The sequence below is a fragment of the Phocoena sinus genome, chromosome 20 (genome assembly GCF_008692025.1).
Source record: "Phocoena sinus isolate mPhoSin1 chromosome 20, mPhoSin1.pri, whole genome shotgun sequence".
Taxonomy (NCBI): domain Eukaryota; kingdom Metazoa; phylum Chordata; class Mammalia; order Artiodactyla; family Phocoenidae; genus Phocoena; species Phocoena sinus.
In genome coordinates, this window is record NC_045782.1 from 29,080,939 (window position 1) to 29,103,393 (window position 22,455).

Genomic DNA, 22,455 nt, shown 5'->3' on the forward strand with positions numbered 1-22,455 from the left:
AAATAAATAAAATAAAGTTTTTTAGAAAAAGAATGTCTTTGAAGAAGTAGTAAAAATGATAGATGTTATTAAACCTCAATGCTTGGTGTCACAAATGGGAAATATACATAAAGTACTTATGCTGCATTGTGATATGCAATGGTTGCCTTGGAAAAATCACTTTGTTCAGCTGAGTTCCAAGATCATCAGTCACTTTTTTTGTGAAACCTCAAATTCAGAGAACTGACAAACAATGGTTATTTGGTTGTGGATACCAAGCAGACATTTTCTGTGCCAAAACAACTAAGGAAAAGAACTGTCAATGTTTGTTGCCAATGATAAAACACACTTTCAAGTGAAAAAACATAATCCTGGAAAATTTGTATGTACCGCATGAGCTTAAAAGCTTTCCGATACTTCAAGACTTTCGTTGTGAAAACGGTGATATCCATGAATGTGACTGATACTGCATAATGAAATGTGTCAACACTACTTAGTAAGTTGTTATTTTCCAAATGATTATTCCATGTTGTTACAAAATCATGCATGAGTAAAAGATCCATGCAAAGTATAAGACAGACCAATGACATTTTACCAATGAGTAAAACAGGTTTAATGAAGTGTAACTGAAATGTATAATTTGGTAAGTTTCACACATTTATATATACCCATAAAACCATCCCCATTATGACAATCAAGATACTAAACATATCCATCATCCCCAAAGTTTCCTCTGCCTTTTGTAATTCTTCCCTCTTACCTTCTCCCTCCACCTTCCACCCAACCTTAGCCCAGCCTGTCTGATCTCTAAGCAACCGCACACCTGCATTCTGTCACTATAGATTAGTTTGCATTTTTCTAGAGGTTTATATAAGTGGAATCATATATATCTGCTCTTTTTTATCTGGCTGCTTTCACTAAGAATAATTAATTTAAAAGTCATTCCTAGGGATTTCCCTGGTGGTGGGTAAGACTGCGTGCTTCCAAGGCAGGGGGCCTGGGTTTGATCCCTGGTCGGGGAACTAGATCCCACAGGCATGCTGCAACCAGGAGTCTGCATGCTACGACTAAAAGATCCTATAACTAAGACCTGGCGCAGCCAAAATAAATAAGTAAATATTAAAAGAAATAAAAAAAATAAGTCATTCTCATTGTTGCACGTATCAACCGTTCATTACTTTTTATTGCTGAGCGTTATTCCACTGTATAGACATAACAAAATTTGCTTATCTAGTCATCTGTTGGTGGCAATTAGGGTTTATTTTATTTGGCTATTCCAAATAAAGTTACCATGAACATTTCTGGAAGTCTCTGAATGGACATCTAGTTCCTTTTCTCTGGGGTGAATATCTAGGAGTCGTTTAGCTGAGTCACACAGTAAGTGTATGTTTAACTTTTTTTTTTTTTTTGCGGTATGCGGGCCTCTCACTGTTGTGGCCTCTCCCGTTGCAGAGCACAGGCTCCGGACGCACAGGCTCAGCGGCCATGGCTCACGGGCCCAGCCGCTCGGCAGCATGTGGGATCTTCCCGGACCGGGGCACGAACCCGTGTCCCCTGAATCGGCAGGCGGACTCTCAACCACTGCGCCACCAGGGAAGCCCATATGTCTAACTTTTTAACAAATCACCAAATGGTTTACAAAAGTGGTTGTATCATTTTACATTCCCACCAGAAACATATAAGACTTCAAATTTCTCTATATTCTTGCCAACACGTGGTATGATCTCTAATTAGAGCCACTCTAATAGGACACAGTGGTATTGTAGATAACTTTCTTTTTTTTTTAATTTACTATTTTTTTTAATTTTTCTTTATTTTATTTATTTGTTTTTGGCTGCGCTGGGTCTTCGTTGCTGCGTGTAGGCCTTCTCTAGTTGTGGAGAGTGGGGGCTACTCTTCGTTGCGGTGCACGGGCTTCTCATTGCAGTGGCTTCTCTTTGTTGCAGAGCATGGGCTCTAGGAGCGTGGGCTTCAGTAGCTGTGGCTCGCGGGCTCTAGAGTGCAGGCTCAGTAGTTATGGTGCACGGGCTTGGATGCTCCGTGGCATGTGGGATCCTCCTGAACCAGGGATCGAACCCATGACCCGTGCATTGGCAGGCAGATTCTTAACTACTGCGCCACCAGGGAAGTCCTGTAGATAAATTTCTGTTTCCCTAATGACTTATACTATTAAACATCTTACACAGGATTATTTTGCCATCCATAAATCTTCTTTAGTGGGGTGTCTGACAAACTATTTGCCCTTACTGAAAAGAGACCTTGTTTATTTTTTTATTGTTGAATTTCAAATTCCTTATATATTCTTGATACAAATCCACATAATTTGAAGAAGAGAACTTTACAATTCTCAAGATGCCTAATTAACAAATGTTTCTTTATGGATTGTGTTTTTCCATTGTAACTGAACTATCATTGCCCAACCCAAAGGAAAATTTTCTCCTATGTTGTGTCCAGTAAGTTTTATTGATTTAGGACTTAAATCTAGGTCTATGATCAATTTTCAGTAAGTTTAAGTATATAGTGTGAGGTATGGATCCAAGTTCAATTTTTTTGCATATGTATAGCCAAATGTTCAAGCACAATTTGTTGAAAAGACTACACTTTCCCCATAGCACTGTTTTTGCATCTTTGTCAAAAAATAGTTTCCTAATGAATGTGTGTTTATTTCTAGAATCATAGTACAGGTATCCCCCATTTTTGAACATTCTCTTTATGCCACTTAACTTTTACAAAAGAACCTACACTAGTACCTGTTTTTGCTAACCAAAATAAATCTGAAGAGAAATTTTGTTTTTACAAAAAAAGCTGAAAAGTGAAAACAGCATTCAGTGCTTATTTTGTAGAAAGCCATTATAGAGGCATGCTCCAAGCAGCAAGAGCGGCACCGCCAAGCTCCTTCCCTGGGAATCATACCCAGCATCTCAGTATCAAGCCGCCATAGCTTTCAACTGTGTCTGTGAGTATCTATGCTTCGTCCTGATATATTTTGTGCATCCATTAGCAAGATATGTCCTAAGGTAACTGTTCCTTCAGTTTATGCCATTTCAGCCTACGAAAGGTTTCACAGGACCGCTCTCCTTTTGGACAGTGGAAGAAATCTGTATATTCCATTCTTCATCTGTCTATTCTTATGCTAATACTATGTTGTATTATGTTGATGCTGTGGCCTTATTATAAATCTTAGTCATATAGTATTAGCCCTCAAATTTTGTTGTCCTTTTGATTTCAATGATTTTCTCTACAGCATTTGTTTATTTCACTGCACTCTTTGATCTTTGTTATGTCCTTTCTTCTGTTTACTTTCCATTTAACTTCTTCTTTCTAGTTTATTAAAGTAGACATTGACATCACTGATTTAAGGTCTTTCTGCTTTTCACTTACGTAGGCATTTAATGCTATAAATTTCCCCCTACCTACTGCTTTAGCAGCATTCTACAAATTCTGGTATGTTGTGTTTTCATTTTAATTCAGTTTAAAACACTTAAAAAGAAACTCTCATAATCTCCTCTTTGATCCAGGGGTTATTTAGAAGTGTGTTATTTAACTTTAAAATACATCGGATTTTCAAAATATCTGTTACTAACATCTAAATTAACTCCATTATGGTAAAAAAACAATCTGAATGATTTGAATACTTATGAATTTATTGAGACATGTTCTGTGTTCCAGAATATGGTCTTTCTTGGTAAATATTCTGTGCACACGTAAGAATAATTTGTATTCTGCTACTGTTGGATCACATGGTCTATAAATGTCAATCAGGTCAGGTTGGTTGACAGTGCTATTCAAATGTACTATAACTTTGATGATTTCTGCCTACCTGTTATATCAACTGAGAGATTCGTTTTTGTCTATTTCTCCTTATACTTCTATCAGTTTTTGTTTCATGTATTTTGAAGATCTGTTATCAGGGTATAAACAGAAAATGTTTATAGTCGTTATATGTCTTCTTCATTAACTGATCCTTTTACCACTATGAAATAAAGTTCTTTATCTCTGGTAATATGCTTTTCTTTGAAATCTACTTTGATATTAAAACAACAGTTCCAACTTGGTTTTGATTAGTACTAGTATGGTATATCTTTACATTTAAAGTATGTTTCTTGGGGTTAGCATACACTTGAGTTTTGCTTTTTTAGGCAATCTGACAATCTCTGCCTTTTAATTGGGGTGTGTAGACCATTTATAGTACCACGTCTTGGTATCTGTCCCATCTGTTTTTTGTTACCTGTTATCTTTTCCTGCCTTCCTTAAGATTAGGATTTGTTTCAATTTTATCCCCTTTGTTGCTTTATAAACTAAATGTCTTTGTCATTTTAGCAGTGGCTTTATAGTTTATAGTTGTGGGAGGCTGAACAGTGTCCCCAAGATATCAATATCCTAATCCCTGGAACGTGTGAATGGGAATATACAGTTGTGATTAAGCCAAGGATCCTGAGATGAGGGGACTATCCTGGAACATCCATGTGGACCCAGAATGTAACCATGAGTGTCACTGTAAGAGAAAAGAAGAGGAAGATTTGACAGACACAAAAAAAGATAAGGCCATGTGACCAAAGGCAGAGACAGGAGTGACATGGTCACAAGCCCAGAAATGCTGGCAGCGAGCAGAAGCTGAAGGGGGCAAGAAATGGATCTCCCTTAGTGTCTCTGGAGCTAGTACAACCCTGCTGAAACCTCGATTTTGCCCTAGCAATAGTTTTTGGATTTCTGGCCTCCAAAACTGTGAGGGAAATTTTTCCTATTAAGCTGCCAAATTTGTGGTAATTTGTTATAGCAGGCAACAGAAATAGGATAGTACGTATGTTTAACTTATCACAGTCTAGCTTTCATTGTTATTATAACACTTCACATATACTGTCAGAATCTTACATTATACGTCCATGCTCTACTCTTTTGGCCTTTATACAGCTGTTGTTATCATGTATTTTGCTTCTACATAGGTTAAAAATCCCAAAATACAATGTTATAATTTTTGATTAAACAATTATCATTTAAAATTACTTTGCTAACAGAAAATAAATTTTATTTAACCAGGCAATTTCCATTTCTGATGCTCTTCATTTCTTTGTTTAGATTCAGAGGTCCAACTGGTATTATTTCCCTTCTATCTGTAGCATGCACTTTAACATTTCTTATAGTCCAGGCCTGAAAATGTCTTAGCTTCACTATATTTTTTAAGATATATTTTTGCTGATTATAGAATTCTAGGTTAATATTTCTTTCTTTCAATCCTTTAAAAATGTTGCTGTATTATCATTTCACTTGTACTGTTTCCAGTGAGAAACCTGATTTCACCCTTATCTTTGTGCCTCTAAATATAACATCTTTTTTTTCACTGCCAGTTTAAGATTTTTTTATCACTGGCTTTGAGCAATTTGATTATCATGCGCTTTGGTGTTTTCTTCATGTTTCATGTGCTTGTAGTTCACTGAACTTCCTCGATCCATGGATTTAATGCTTTCATCAAGTTCAGAAAGTATTTACTTTTTTCTTCCCATCCCCTGCTTTGAGGACTCCAGATATCTGTACATTAAGCTACTTCAAGCTGTTTTTCAGTTTAGGAATTCATTTTTCTATGTTCATATTTTGAATAGTTTCTACTGCTAATGCCTTCAAGTTCATTAATCTTTTCTTCTGCAATGTTTAATCTGTTGTTCATGCCATCCAGTGTATTTTTCATTTCAAATATAGTTCATTCTCAAGAAATTCAATTTGGGTCTTTTATATCTTCCATATCTCTATTTAACTTCTGAACAAATGGAGTGGTTATAAAAACTGTCTTAAATATTCTCTCGTAATTCTCACATGAGAATCCAGTTGTCTTTTTTTAAGCCATACAAAGATTTCCAAAAACACAAACAGTAAAATTTTTCTCATCAAATATTATTTTGCTTTAGAGAAAGTTACTATTCATTGAAATGTTATTTATGTTAATATGCAATAGGTTATAAGTGAATTAATTTTTAAAATTTGTTTCAATTTCTAATTCAGAAAATACCAATAGATATAACCCACATTAAAAAAAACAAACAAAAAAACAGTTCTTTCTCAATTTAAATTAACTGATTACTCTCCTCAGTATTGGTTATATCTTCCTGCCCCTTTGCATGCCAATTAATCTTTGACTGAACAACAGACATTGTCAACTTAACTTTGTTGGGTGCTGGATATTTTTGTAACCTTATAAATTTTCTTGCGCTCTGCTCTGGGATGCAGTTAGGTTACTTGGAAACAATTTGATCCTTTCAGGTCTTGCCTTTATTTGTTAGATGGGTCTGGAGCAGTGTCCAGTCTAGGACTAACTGTTCCCCACTAGCGAGGCAAAAATTTCCTGAGTACTTCACCTAGTGTCCCATGGATTACAAGTTTCTCCACTATAGCGGTAGGAACTGACACAGTTACTGGCACCAGGCACCACTCCCTCTAATCCTTTCAAATGGTTATTCTCCCAACCTCAGGTAGGTTTCTTCACATGCATGCCCTACTCAGTACTCTGCTGATATTTGAAGAGAACTCTCTACAAGTCTCTGGAGTTCTTTGTGCAGCTCTCTCCTCTGGTGTTCTGTCCACTGCACTCTGGGTGCGCTGGTCTTCCTAGACACTCAGCACTGTCTCCTCAACTCAAGGAGTCAGCCAGACTCTTGCAGTGTGCCTCCACGTGTTACAGCCTGAAAACTTTCTCAAGGTTAAGCGAGGCAATCATAGATCTGATTTATTTATTTACTGTCTCTAGGGATGGTTTTCATTTGTTGTCTCATGTCCAGTGTCTAGGAAATGTTATTTTTCTTTTCAGTTGTTGCAGAAGAAACGGTTACTTCCATTACTCCATCATAACTGGAAGCAGACATCTCATACCAAACCAACAGATTTTAATGTAACACAGTGAAATAAATTCACTGATACGGTTCCAGATTTCATATTGCAAATTACATTTAAGAAACAACCACTTGTTCAATTTGGGGGTAAAATCAAAGATAATTCACAGTTATCTAAAACTGCTTTTTAAAGTGTTCCTCCCTAACAAAAAGATTAATGGTTGTCAGGGACTGGGTGGGGAGGGGAAAGGGAAGTGACTGCTAATGAGTACAGGGTCGCTTTGTGGGGTGATGAAATGTTCTGAAATTAGATATTGGTGATAGCTGTAGAATTCAGTGACTATACTAAAATCTACTGAATTGTACACTTATTTATAAGGTGAATTTTATGTGAATTGTATCTCATATAAAAAAAACTTTTCCCAACTACATATGAAATCCAAAATCCCTGAGGCCAGATTTTATACATATACTTCAACCAAAACAACGTATTACAGTAAATTGAAAAGCCATACATTAAGAGATTTTTTTTAAAAACACAAAACAATAAGTTTTCTCACCAAGTATTATTTTGCCTTAGAAAAAGTTATTCAAGAAAATGTTATTTATGTTAATATGTAATAGGTTTATTATTACTTTAAACTGAATTAATAAAAACTTAAAATTTTTTCTGTTTCAATTTCTAATTCAGAAAATATCAATAGATAAAACCCACATAAAGAAACACTCTTTGGGATTCCCAGTAAAATTTAATAAGAGTATAAAGAGTCCTGAGGCCATATAATTTGAGAACTGTCAGTCTATGCCATCATACTATTCCCGGGATTCCATACTAGTATACATCTTAACAGACATAATGTAGTAATTAACAAAAGTAGTTAATAAAAAATGCTAAGAAGGTATGTAAACACACACTAAAGTTTGTTACTTAATTGCATGTCTTACTTGGAAGTTTCTGGCAAGCCAGCTGAGAGTTCCAGAAACACAGATAAGTAGTAACCACGAACAACTCCATTTCCATCCTTAAAAAAAAAAGAAAAAGATGTTATACAAACTCCAGATCAATTTAAATGTAAAAATTTAAGCCACAATGAAACAAACAAAATACAGATATCTGGATGCCAAAGTAGTTTTAAGCTTAAAAACAATAAGAGATAATAAAAAGACCAAGAGGTCTGAATCTATAACAATTTAAAACTTTTGCAATTAAAAAAAATATGAAAGCATACAAACTAAAGAAAGCATCAACTACTATGAAAAGAGTTAAGAGTTTTAACACATACAGTATTAATAATGAGCCTCCAAGAAAAATCAAAACCCCAAAGAAAAACGCCAAAAAAAGAAAAGCCTCAATTTCACTAGGAATGAGACAAAAAAAAAAAAAAAAGATATATAAGATCAAAAGAGAGTAAAATAGAAAAAAAACACACTTGATTGATGTTGAAAGCAATTAAATATAATTTCTATGTTGTTTTTTTTTTTTGCGGTATGTGGGCCTCTCACTGTTGTGGCCTCTCCCGTTGCGGAGCACGGGCTCTGGACGCGCAGGCTCAGCGGCCATGTCTCATGGGCCCAGCCGCTCCGCGGCATGTGGGATCTTCCCAGACCGGGGCACGAACCCACAATTTCTATGTTTTATATGTTAGGATTTCACATAAGATTCTGTCTGGAGATTGAAAAGCTGTTTAAATTTCTGTTACAGAGATTTTTATGAGTACAATTATTCCCCTCTGTATTTCTCCAGTACTGTGTGAGAAGATTATATTTGTTATAACTGTGTGTATAAAGATCTGTTTCCCCAACTAGACTGTGAGGGCTGAGGGCAGGAATATGTCTATAGAGGGGTACATGTACTTCTTAACCCCTTCATTTCTAGGCTACTTTGCTCCAAAAGGTCCTGAGGGAGCTTTCAGGGTTTGACATGGTAATCACTCAATAAATATTACGAATAAATCAATCATCACTTAAGTGAAAAAAGCTGGACACAAAAGATTATATGTCATATAATCCTACTATATGAAATTCTGGAAAAGCAAAACTATAGTAACAAAAACAGATCAGTGGTTGCAGAGAGGCCAGGAAAGGAGAAAAAAGGATTATGTGAAAAGGATAAATTACATAACTTCTGAGGGTGATAAAAGTCATGATTGTGACAATGATTATACAACTATATATATTTGTGAAAACTTGCTAAAATTAGTGAATATTACTGAACATAAATTATATAGCAAATTACACTGATTTTTAAAAATCAACCAATATCCTTGTTCAAATAGCTGGGGTTTTTTTTCTTCTTTTAAATTATGCTCCTAAAACGATTTCTCTGGAATGAAATCAATTAATAAAAGATAATGAACATTTTTCACTCCTAATTTTAACAGATAATAAGATTAGAAATTTCTTTGACTTAATTTTTATCATAATCTTTTTATTTTTAAAATAAATTTATTTATTTATTTATTTTCGGCTACGTTGGGTCTGCGTTGCTGTGCGCAGGCTTTCTCTAGTTGCGGCGAGTGGGGGGCCACTCTTCATTGCGGTGCACAGGCTTCTCATTGCAGTGGCTTCTCGTTGCGGAGCATGGGCTCTAGGCGCACGGGCTAGTATTTGTGGCACGAGGGCCTCAGTAGTTGTGGCACACGGGCTTAGTTGCTCCGTGGCATGTGGGATCTTCCCGGACCAGGGCTCGAACCCGTGTCCCCTGCACTGTCAAGCAGATTCTTAACCACTGCGCCATCAGGGAAGCCCTATCATAATCTTAAGGAACAAAATTTTTACCACTTTTATTGACATGCCATCTGTACCTCTAACAAAATACTAGCTTTAAGAATTTTCTTTTCTTTTCTTTTCTTTATTTATTTATTTTTGGCTGTGTTGGGTCTTCGTTGCTGCATGTGGGCTTTCTCTAGTTGTGGCGAGCGGGGGCTACTCTTGTTGCAGTGTACAGGCTTCTCATTGTGGTGGCTTCTCTTGCTGTGGAGCACGGGCTCTAGGCGCATGGGCTTCAGTAGCTGTGGCAGGCGGGCTCAGTAGTTGTGGTGCGTGGGCTCTGGAGCACAGGCTCAGTAGTTATGCCGCACGGGCTTAATTGCTCCACGGCATGTGGGATCTTCCCGGACGAGGGCTTGAACCCATGTCCCCTGCATTGGCAGGTGGATTCTTAACCACTGCACCACCAGGGAAGTCCCTAGCTTTAAGAATTTCAATAGGCAGAGGATTCTGGGAAGACTGCCAAAATGGCAGCATAGTTTTTACAACTCTCTAAATCCAAACATAAAACAAAACAAAACAAAACTGAACAACAAAACCAAAAGCTCACAAACAACATTTATAACAAAATTAAATGACAGGTTATCTCCACAACCCCCAAAACACAAGCAGGTAAAGACATACCAGTTATAACCACAAAGACCTGCATGATATCAACAGTGTGGGAGAAAGGAAAGAGAAGCAATGGGACATCTAATGGACCCGAAAGAAGGAAAACCACAAAATGGACAAAAGTTAGTCACTGAAAAGCATCACAAGCCACATATGACAGCTGAAACTGAAGAGTTGCTCAATATAATACCAACTGAGTATAAGGGGGCCTAACATAAAAAAGTCTGAAAACTAAATGCAGTCTAGTCACTCTAAACTCTTAAAAACGAATATGTACGGCCTTCTATGACAGGTCCAAAGACTGCAAAGGAAATGCTAGGAGGAAAATAAAAGATAAACAGCATAGAAATAATACAAACAAAGGAAGGAAAAGGTCCAGATGAGAAGGGGAGAAGAACGAGGAAATCTCTCAGAAAGCAAGGCACCAGATTTCTGATTGTTATCACACTGGCTGGCTATCCACATGCAAAAGAATGATGTTGGACCCCTACATCATAAAAAAATTAATTCAAAATAGATCAAAGATCTAAATATAAGTCCTAAAACTATAAAACCTTAGAAGAAAACATAGGGGAAAAGCTCCATGACATTGGAGTTGGTAAGGATTTCCTGGATATGAAACCAAAAGCAAAAATAGACAAACTGGACAACAACAAAATTAAGAACTTCTGTGCATCAAAGGACACAATCAACAGAGTAAAAAGAAACCTTACAGAATAGGAGAAAATACATGTAAATCAGGTATCTAATAAGGGGGTCAATATCCAGAATATATAAACTCCTACAACACAACAAAAAACTTGATTAAAAACTGGGCAAAGGACTTGAATACACATTTCTCTAAACAGGATATACAAATGGCCATGAATAAGCACATAAAAAGATGCTCAACAACATTAATCATTAGGGAAGTGCAAATCAAAACCACAATGAATTACCTCACACCCATCAGGATGGCTACTATCTAAGAAACAGAAAACAAAAAGTATTGACAAAGATATGGAAAAACTGGAACCCTTGTGCATTGTTGGTGGGAATGTAAAATGGTGCAACCACTGTAGATAACAATATGGTTCCTCAAAAAACTAAAAACAGAATTACCGTATGATCCAGCAATAGTATTTCTGGGCATATATCTGAAAGAATCAAAAGCAGGATATTGAAGAGATATTTGCACACCCATGTTCACAGCAGCATTAGTCACTATAGCCAACAGGTAGAAACAACCCAAGTGTCCACTGACAGATGAACGAATAAACAAAATGTGGTATATACATACAACGGAATATTATTCAGTCTTAAAAAGGAAGGAAATCCTGACACACGCTACAAAGCGGAGGAACCTTACAAACATTATGCTAAGTAAAAGAAGCCAGTAACAAGAAGATGTTACTGTGTTACGATTCCACATATATGAAGATTCTAGAGTAGTCAAATTCATAGAGAAAGTAGAATGGTGGTTGCCAGGGGCTGAGGAGAGGGGGAAATGGGGAATTACTGTTTAACCGGCAGAGAGCTTCAGTTTTGCAAGTAGAAAGAGTTCTGGAAGTTGGTTACAAAACAATGTAAATATACTTAACAATACTAAATGTACACTTAGAAATGATAAAAATGGTAAATTTTATGTTATGCATCACTTACCAAGATTAAAAAAAGAGGAAATAAAGAAAATAACATCCCTACAGACAATGAAAGCACCCTAGAAAAACATACTCAAAGATCAAAATTGTAACCATTTCAAAAGAACCTAATAGACACTAAGAAAATAATATGACGGCCCACAGGAAGAAAAGAAAAAATAAGAAAATAATATGATATGAAAGAATAACACAAATCAGTTTTAGAAAAACTCAGAAACCAGGTAATAGGACTAAGGAAAGAGAAATAAAAGGAAAAGTTATGTAAGAAATAAAGACTGAACTAAAAGGAACACAAGAGCAAATAAGCACAACAGTTTATATCTTTCAAAAAATAAGTGAACAAAAGAAAATTTTAAAAATTAAAAAGAAATGAAGAAAAAGCTGAGAAGTTCAGAGAAAAAGTGGTAAATATTGAAGACAGGCAAGGAAGATGCAAAATGAAGATAATACAAGTCCCAAGAGAGAAAACCAAAGACAGAAACAAAGTAAATATTTAAAACTATAATTCAGGAAACGTTTTCTTTAAAAAGTCTAAAACTACATATTGAAAGAGCCCAGCATGTAACTGAGAATACTGACCGAGAACAACCAAAACATATAGTAGTAAATTATGTAACTTAAAAAAAGAATTAGATTATTTGGGCATCCAGACAATATTAGCAAATGCCTTTTAAGGATCAGTTTATCATCAGACTTTACCAAAAGAAAATGGAATTGAATATTTAAGATACCCAGTGAAAGAAAACATGAGCCAAGAATTCTGCATCCAGCAATACTGGCTTTAGCTTATAAAGGATACAAACTATTTTCAACACACAAAAATTCAGGAAATATTGCTTTCATTAGCCCTTCCAGTAGAATTTACTAGAGAACAAGCTTTGAACACCCTAACTGTTGTCCAGACATGGCACAGTGAAATGTGGAGAGTATATTTCCAAATAAAATTTTAAACATTTCTCAGTAATCAAATCAGTGATGGAATTAGAGTTCCCCTTCTGAGATTTTTGTGTTTGTAAGGTGAAATAAGGCAAATAAGTGATTGATTATGAGATTATAATTCTATCATTTCCTATGGCTTCAAAAAGTAGGATTCCTAGAATAGAAGAAAGGAGATACAGGTATAATGTAAAGAGATTATGTTTAAAAAACTCTTTAATCCTTAATTTGAATTGTAAACATGAGCATTAACTCAGGAGTTTTTTTATCTCTAAAAAATACATACATACATATGACACCCTGATATTCTACAATTATATAGCAATTGTAAAGTGTTCATAAATATTTTTTCTCTATTAAGATCACCGGAGTTTTTCCACTTCAATTTTAAGCACACTCCTACCCAGTTTTTCTCAAAGTATGGTCTTTGGGCTAAAAACAAACAAATAAAACTTCTAAAATGTATAACACCAAGAATGAACTAGGACTTTGGGTGATAATGTGTCAATGTAAATTCATCAAGTGCAAAAAATGTACCACTCTGGCACAGGGCATGTTGATAGTGGCGGAGGCTGTGCACGTGCAGGGGCAGAGGGTGCGAATAGAGCTCTCTGTACTTTCCACTCAATTTTGCTGTTAACCTAAAACTGCTCTAAAAAATAGAGTCTATTAGATAAATTTTTAAATACATACATACATACATATTAATCCCTCCCCCTTCCCAAACCCCCACATACATTTGCCTATGTAATTCCCTAGTTCTGTTCATGAAGAAAGCCTAGAAACAGTGACTAACCTGGTAGAAATGAGCACCCTTAACGCCCAGTTTGGTCTTGAAATACAATTTTCCCACTAAAAGAAATCAGGGCTTTTTGGATAAAATGACCAATTTCAGGTACAGAGTAGGAAATGTACAAGATGAGACTAGAACATCTTGCCACGGAAGAGGACAAGAAAGCTAACTACTAGCATCACTACTAGACTATTAGGGTCAGAGCAAAGTGACACAGAAGCCAACTTAAAGAGACTAAATATGTATAAATCCATGAGTTCATAATGATATTTTTTTTAAAAAACCTAGTTAATTACTTTCAGAGAATAGGAAAATCACTAAATAACAGGAAAGAGTCTTGCCTATTCTATATGAACTGTAATACTGGATAACCAAACAATAGGTAAAGGTAAGCATCTCTATATAAAAGCATTACACGTAATAAGCAAAAAAGAAACAAAATGAGAATCACTATTCTGCAACTTCCAGTGAATTAACAGATGTAGGCAATGCGCATCAATATGACAAAAAGATATGCAACTAGATATGATGTGATAAAAGCACACACTACTGCTTATATTCTTGCCATAGGAATTGACTATGCAGCTCATCATACCACTGGGTCCAGCTGCCAATATGCAGCAAATCTACAGGTCAAAGAAACATACTGGAATGCACCATGAGTATGCAGTCAACACACATGTGTTTCTGATGACCATCTGTAAATGTATTTTTTTAAATGATTTTTAAAATAAGAATTTTAAACATTTCTTCTAAATGTTAGTGAAATAAGGTTCAGTAATATGCCAGTGGTTACACTGTTTATATTTAAGCCATTTTTTTCACAGGTTTAGCAACATATCCTATAAAGAAAATTGTCATTACTTTAATTCCTTTCTCCACTAAAAAAGTGAACCAGTGTACTATCGAACCCTAAAAGAAAGATCTTGGTTTCAAAATTTATTAGAAATAATGAAAAACTTACTGGGTAAACTTTTAACCTCCAACAAAGTCCTGAAACTTGAAGAGGTGGACTGTAAACAGGATCTGCTCTCTGACGCAAAGTACTAAAGTAAAAGAAAACCAACTGAATCCCAAGATCAAAACTGTTGGGAAATAGCAAACAGGCAAAAACAAAACCCAACCACTTCATGTTACTTATTTGAAGTCCTGGACCAGTAAATGAAGGTGACTGAAGAAGTCAAAATTTCACTGTATAAATTTATGTATACTAACATTCTGAAATAAAAGAAACTTTAATGATACAGAAATATTCAGCAGTAAGTTTCAGGTTAAAAAAAAAAAACCCTCAAAATTTTGTCATTTAAGGGAAAAGAAAAATATAACTAAGTGCCTTGAATCTAATTACCACTTCAACAGTCTTCCACCGTTAAAGGAAAAAAAAAAAGTTTCTTCCTCACATCCCCGCAGTATAATTATCCTTTTTTAATATGGAAAAAAAATGTGGGGTAATCCTCGGTTTATATTTTAGCCACAAAATTATCCCATAAGAAAAAACAAATTAAATGGGGAGTGGTATACGTTCTCAGTTTGGCCTTAGTTTGATGGTATCACCTCTTGGGATTTTCTCTTCCCAAGGCAAGACCCTTTTATATTCTTCATTCCCCACTTCCATGCTGCCCTTTAAGACAAGTCCCTTAGGACCTTTGTGTTTTAATATCTTGGCTTCTAATCTTAGAGAAAAAGCTGTAAAAGCCAACAAACTTAGCATGCAAGTTACAAAGCTTACAAATTTCTTACAATAATACCCTCCCATCCACAATTTCTTACTTCCCACCACTCTTATTTCTGAGGATGGGTAGGAGGGCTCATTGATCTCTATCATCCCATTCACCTTACCTTACTAGCAAAGGCTAAGTAGACCCTCTTCTTTAAAAAAAAAAAAAAAAAAAAGTTCCATTCCCCACCCTACAGGAGCAATCCATCTAGAAGACATAAAACAATCCAGACAAATGACCTCTATGTATCTAATACAAAACTTGTTTCTTCGAAGACTACACACTGAGTGACAAAGTTCATTAGGTCTGTATGCTACCCAGGAACGACACCTACCTAGCTCTTACTTACGTACACATACAAAAAAACACTAAAGTTGTCAAAAACTCTTACCTGAAATTCTCTAGAACAAAAGTAGCTGAATCATAAGATGGTACCAATTCACTAAAAAGAAACAAAAGAGAAAAAAATTATTTGGCTTATACAAGTTTAACATTTCATTTAATTAAGAAACAAAGTCAGACTTCCCTGGTGGTGCAGTGGTTAACAATCTGCCTCCCAATGCAAGAGACACGGGTTCGATCCCTGGTCGGGGAAGATCCCACATGCCAGGGAGCAACTAAGCCTATGAGACACAACTACTGAAGCCCGCGTGCCCTAGAGCCTGCGCAGCAACTACTGAGCCCACGCACCGCAACTACTGAAGCCCACGTGCTGCAACTACTGAAGCCCGCGCTCCTAGAGCCCATGCTCCGCAACGAGAAGCCCGCTACCGCAACGAAGAGTAGCCCCCACTTGCCACAACTAGAGAAAGCCCTCATTCAGCAATGAAGACCCAAGGCAGCCCCCCAAAATAAATAAATCTTAATTTAAAAAAAAGAAACAAAGTTAAGTCTCTAACATCTTACAAATTTTATTAAACTAAAATAAGGCCTTAAGAAATATTTTTAAAACTTTATTAAACATTAAATCAAATGAGTTCATAAAACCATCAAAAGCTGACATCAAAGGTTTGCAATTAAATTGGAGACTCAACAAATACTTTATAATATAGCTTTTTTAAAAAAAGGCAATATATGATTAAGTATTAAAATAACTATAAGAGATATTTAAAAACTAATATGGAAATGGGAAAAGAAAGAAATTAGGTGCTTAGGCTGGACACCTGAAATAGAAAACATATAAACTATTTTAAAAAATCAAAAGAAACAACAAAAGGATAAGATATTACAATAAATCCCCAAACTTCCTTCTTCGGAACAAATTATGAGGAATATTGACAGACCCTAAATACTTTGAGACTATTTACTAGCAAATAAATCTATACAATTTTATAGGATAAGAATACATAATCACATGGGGTCAAGCAGGATAAGCACATTAACAGTTTCATGGCAAGGCAAGATTACCTAGGGAACTTTAGTTCCATACAGTCTTCTCCAAAGAGAACTAAACTACATCCATAGAACTAAACTACATCTTCAAAGAGAACTAAACTACACCCACAGCACGCTAATAGTCTCTAGCACTGTCATTAGAACACCTCAAAAGTCAGAGATAGTAAAACATTTATGATAAAGACACTTATCATACATAGTGTTGTAATACAGTGTAATATATTTAATATATAAAATTATAAATTTACCAAAAAGATAAACTGCAAGCCATTTCACCACATATTCAGCTATATTTTCTAAAGTTCAATTCATGAAAATGTGTTATTACCAAAATAAGACATAAAATGCATCTAAAGCATTTTCACACTGTGACAGTACCTGAGAAATTAGTGGTTTGCCAGTGAAAATATAGTATACATTATTAAAAATACATCAGTCTTATTTTATGGTTAAGTATATGTAGCTAAACAGCTCACATCTTTTTCACAAGTAGATGTGGTTTGCCTTGCAACTGTTAACTGTAGAGCTATTATCCAATTGTCAAGCACCCCTAACCATAGCCCTAGGCAGTAGTTACCCTTTCTCACATTCCTCATTCTTAGATCCTTTTGTCTGGTTAATCCTTACAATTCCTTCAGATAACAAATTAGAAGTCACATACCTTTGGAGGTCTGCTCTAACTTCTCCCCACTGATATGCTCTCTTAGCATTCAATATACACAAAACTCCAATTATCAGAACCAATGCAATTAATGCCTGGGAAGCCTTCCTGGAACCAAAAACCTAATCAGAGCTCCAAGGAATCTCTCCAGGATAGTCTTCAAATTTGGTCAAGTTATAATATGCTTTTGGCTATAATTTTGTGCAACTTCCAACTGCACAAACGTCGTTCAGTTCTCCCACTAAACATCTTTCAAAATGTCTATAGACATTATGCAGGCAATCCCCAGTTGCCTGCTGATCTTCATACTGTTTCTTCTACCATGTCCTTAATACTCGGTGTGATATATTTCCTTTGTTATTGTTTTTGTTCTAAGACCAGAATATCACTGTCCTATTTTTAATCAGCTCTTGGGGGTCAAAGAGCTCACCAAGACACAAAATAAACAGAAGATGAAGAGGACATGTTTAACTTAGAACAGCGAGATAGAAAGCTTACAAGTTAAAGCATACAGGTAGCTAAAGCTTACTAACCAAGAGGGTACAGTATGGCTCTCACTTGCTGAGAATAAATGTTAACATTCAGAGCACAGAAAACAATTATCAATCCTACTATGACATACTCCTACATATGTATAATTTTTTAGCCAAAACTTTTCAGATACAAATAACATTATAATAAATTAGTGCTATGGGGAAACATTAAAACAGGATACATATACTTCCCCTATCACCAGTCATCACATTTTATTTTATTACTGCTTCAATCACCTATCTTTTTCACTAAATCATAATATGAGGAAAGAAGAACTCTCTATTGTGCTCTCTACTTGTACCTGGCACGTGCCTGGTACATAGCTGGCATTCAAATATTCACTGAATGAATGGATATTTACAAATATTTGCTGGAAAATTCTTGTAATTTGGTAGAAGTATTTACTCAAAATTTCTTTTGCATTCTTTACATATATACACAAAGCCACAAAGACCACCAAGCCACCTACTTCTATCAATTCTACCATCCTTAAGTATTTATTAACATCTCCACATTATGCTCACTTGTTCAGAGGTTATCTATAATCATACTGGTGTTACCACTCTGTGTCTGCAAATAAGGCACAGCTTTATGTTCTCAAACTTTTATTTCTATACCTCTTCTACTCTGGTCTTTATGATGACTGGATTCATCTCACGATGATGTCAGTGAAGCTTCACGGAATATGGAGAGGCTAGCCTCAAAACATCTCTAGCCCACTATTCTGAAAAATACTGATTTGCAAATCTTTAGACCAGAGACTTCATCATGACTTAAGGGATGAATAGAAGAAAAACAGGATAAGTATCCGTTGTTCCCTTGAGAAAACAGACTGGTCAGCTACATAAAAACTGGTTTTCCATCCCAACTTGACCACTCTCCCAGAAACCAAAACTCTTTATGGACTGAGAACTGTACTTTTCTGCTATTTAAGTCCTCCCTGAGAGACTTAAATGCCCCAACAATACAGCCCTTCAAATTCTGGTTGAAATGATTTCTCTGCTGACTTCCAAATATAGCAGCTCTTATCACATCCCCATATTTTTGTTCTTGTATACATATCCTATTCTCATCTGCCTAATGAAATTCTAAGTATCTTTCAAGGTCTTCCATAATTCCTTTCTAGGCTATGAAGTCGTCTTTACCACAGCAGTCCACCCTGACTTCTCAGAATTTCTGATGTAACTAAGTAACAAATTCAATTTTAATATACAATTATCTACCATTTCATGTGGAATATATATCCAGTAAGATTACTTCCTCTTCCATGGCTCCTATGCAGGACTTACAACAGTGCTGAGCACATAGATGACCTTTAATAAATAACATTACTTTGTTTAATGACCTTTTATTCACCATTGTGGCTCTATCACAAATCATCAACCAATGGAATATAAGGTACTCAGTTCCATGATCTCAAAGCTTAGAAACAATCACCACTGCTTTGAACATCTAAACTTTGGTCTGTAACTTAATGTCCATAAATGCTAGCCTTTCTTTCTTCTTTTTACATATGTATGTATGTATGTATGTTTTTATTTATTTAATAATAAATAAAAAAAGACTGCATTGGGTCTTCCTTACTTCACGCAGGCTTTCTCTAGTTGCCACAAGCGGGGGCTACTCTTCATTGCGGTACACAGTCTTCTCATTGCAGTGGCTTCTCCTGTTGTGGAGCGTGGGCTCTAGGTGCACGGGCTTCAGTAGTTGTGGCTCCCAAGCTCAGTGGTTGTGGTGCACAGGCTTAGTTGCTCCGCGGCACGTGGGATCTTCCCGGACCAGGGCTCGAACCCGTGTCCTCTGCACTGGCAGGCAGATTCTTAACCACTGCACCACCAGGGAAGCCCCTAGCCTTTCTTATTTGGCCTCTTTTCTTTGCTGATCAATGAATCAACAGATGGAACACCTGCTTCCTCTACACTGCAAATCATAAACTAAGTTTCTAGTAAAAATTACAGTTAAGTTATAAGGCAAGTTTTCCAATAAGACAGTAAGGTTTACTAGAGAGGGAGAGGGCCCTAAGGTGACCCTTTCCCAGGGAAATCTCCTTAATTATCAGAGTTTTATTTTTTGGTGGTTTTTTCTTTATTGATGTGCCTCCTACCTCCCCCATCCCAACCCCAGTTTCCGTCCCTTCCATCTATACCCAAAAAAGAAGGTAGTGAAAGGAAGGTATTATTGGGGCTCTGAGTCCCTTGTGCAATTAGAAAGGAAAAAGAAATCCAAATAGGGACTTCCCTGGTGGCGCAGTGGTTAAGAATCGGCCTGCCAATGCAGGGGACATGATTTGAGCCCTGGTCTGGGAAGATCCCACATGCCGTGGAGCAACTAAGCCCGTGCACCACAATTACTGAGCCTGCGTTCTAGAGCCCATGAGCCACAACTACTGAGCCCGCGTGCCATGACAACTGAAGCCCGCACACCTAGAGCCCAAGCTCCACAAGAGAAGCTTACCACAATGAGAAGCCCACGCACTACAACGAAGAGTAGTCCCCGCTCGCTGCAATTAGAGAAAGCCCGCACGCAGCAAGGAAGACCCAACACAGCCCCCAAAAATAGTAATAATAAATAAATTTTAAAAAAAAAGAAATCAAAATAATCACTGGATGTGACAGAGACTGACACTCAAGAAGTCAAGCAGAGGGACTTCCCTGGTGGTCCAATGGCTAAGACTCCTCACTCCCAATGCAGGGTGTCCAGGTTTGTTCCCTGGTCAGGGAACTAGACCCCACATGCTGCAACTGAAGATCCCACATGCCACAACGAAGATCCCACGTGCGGCAACTAAGACCTGGCGCAGTCAAATAAATAAATAAATATTTTTTTTAAAAAAAGAAGTCAAGCAGAGTTGCTTGCCTGATAACCTGTTGCAAGTAGTATCAGTATAGGAGTTTACCTCTATCAATGGTACCCAAACTCTACTGCAGAGTTACTTGAGGTGCTCAAGATTCATTTTCTAGATACCACCTCCAAAGACTGTCAGGGAACAGGCCTGAGAATTTTCATTTTGGAACAACACTCCTGCTGGCTCTGATACAGGAGATCCATGTACCCTATTCTGAATTGTAAAACCCTTATCTTCATATATGGTATTTATATCAAAACTCGTTTCATTCCACTGATGACGGATAGAGTAATTCAGAAAAGGTATCTTCAAAACTGAAATGGCTTACCACACTATCAAAGAGGCAGCCTTGGACTATTAATGAATATCCTTAGTTGACTCAAATCTATTTAACAAGAGCAAATACTCAGCCCTTTTATTAATATTCAGTGCTTGAATAAAATATAAATATTGTATCTGGCTTGTTAATTCACAAAGAAATGAAGACTTACCTTATTGGTCAGGGAGAACTACCTGAGTTCTAGTTGTTAGCAATAGCTTTCTTTTGAAACAGGTATATGCATTTGCACATAAACTTCAAAAGAAAATAAAGTAAAAAGAAAATGTGTCATACCTGGTAAAGTCTGGTGGAACTGGAGTGGTAACAAAGGACGCCATGGGCTTTCGATGAACTTGCTGAAACATCATGAGGATCTCTGAGCTCTTAGATATCAACTCACTCTTACTACAAGATCGCAACTGTTTGAGGAAAAGAACTGTCTGAATAAAAAAATTACTATGCATTGGCACCCCCAAAATCCTTAATAAAGAAGGAAAATGGAAAGTATTCTTGTTATATACTGAAAAAACTGAGATAAAGAAAAATATTGGGTTGGCTAAAAGTTTTGTTCGGTTTTTTCTGTAAGCTGGCTGTAGTAGCACTTGGTTGTCTTTAACTTCATTCAAAAGTTTTGTTAGATTGTATATGACAGCTGTCATATTAGGGTGCATTTAAAGAAAGACTTCTCAAAATTGGTGAATTTTTGTGTAGCCATTTTAACACTGAAGATGGAAGAAAAAAAGCAACATTTTCGGCATATTATGCTTTATTATTTCAAGAAAGGTAAAAACGCAACCAAAATGAAAAAAAAAGATTTGTGCAGCAAATGGAGAAGGTGTTGTGACTGATTGAACATGTCAAAAGTGTTTTGCAAAGTTTCGTGCTAGAGATTTCTCGCTGGACAATGCTCCACAGTCAGGTAGACAAGTTGAAGTTGATAGCAGTCAAATTGAGACATTAATTGAGAACAACTGACGTTATACCATGCGGGAGATGGCCGACATACTCAAAATATCCAAATCAAGTGTTGAAAATCCTTTGCAACAGCTTGGTTACGTTCATTGCTTTGATGTTTGGGTTCCACGTAAGTGAAAAAAACCTTGACCGTATTTCCGCACGCGATTCTCTACTTAAACGTAATGAAAATATTCCGTTTTTTTTTTTTTTTTTTTTTTTTTTAATATTCCGTTTTTAAAACAAGTTATGACAGGGCTTCCCTGGTGGCGCAGTGGTTGAGTCCGCCTGCCGATGCAGGGGACACGGGTTCGTGCCCCGGTCCGGGAAGATCCCACATGCCGCGGAGCGGCTGGGCCCGTGAGCCATGGCCGCTAAGCCTGCGCGTCCGGAGCCTGTGCTCCACAACGGGAGAGGCCACAACAGTGAGAGGCCTGTGTACCGCAAAAACACAAACAAAACAAAACAAAAAAACAAGTTAT

General features: G+C 36.5%; 1 protein-coding gene across 6 annotated transcripts in view; it reads right to left on the reverse strand.

Annotated features, from left to right (window-relative positions):
• TRIM37 (tripartite motif containing 37) overlaps positions 1–22,455 on the reverse strand; it is a 148,495-nt gene that overhangs the window by 64,041 nt on the left and 61,999 nt on the right. For all 6 annotated transcript variants that reach the window (XM_032616234.1, XM_032616232.1, XM_032616233.1 and 3 more), the window contains 4 exons: positions 21,314–21,438; positions 15,657–15,707; positions 14,512–14,593; positions 7,743–7,819 (listed from right to left, as the gene is read on the reverse strand). In XM_032616234.1, coding sequence (XP_032472125.1) covers positions 7,743–7,819; positions 14,512–14,593; positions 15,657–15,707; positions 21,314–21,438 — 335 coding nt within the window. The remainder of the gene's footprint in view (positions 1–7,742; positions 7,820–14,511; positions 14,594–15,656; positions 15,708–21,313; positions 21,439–22,455) is intronic.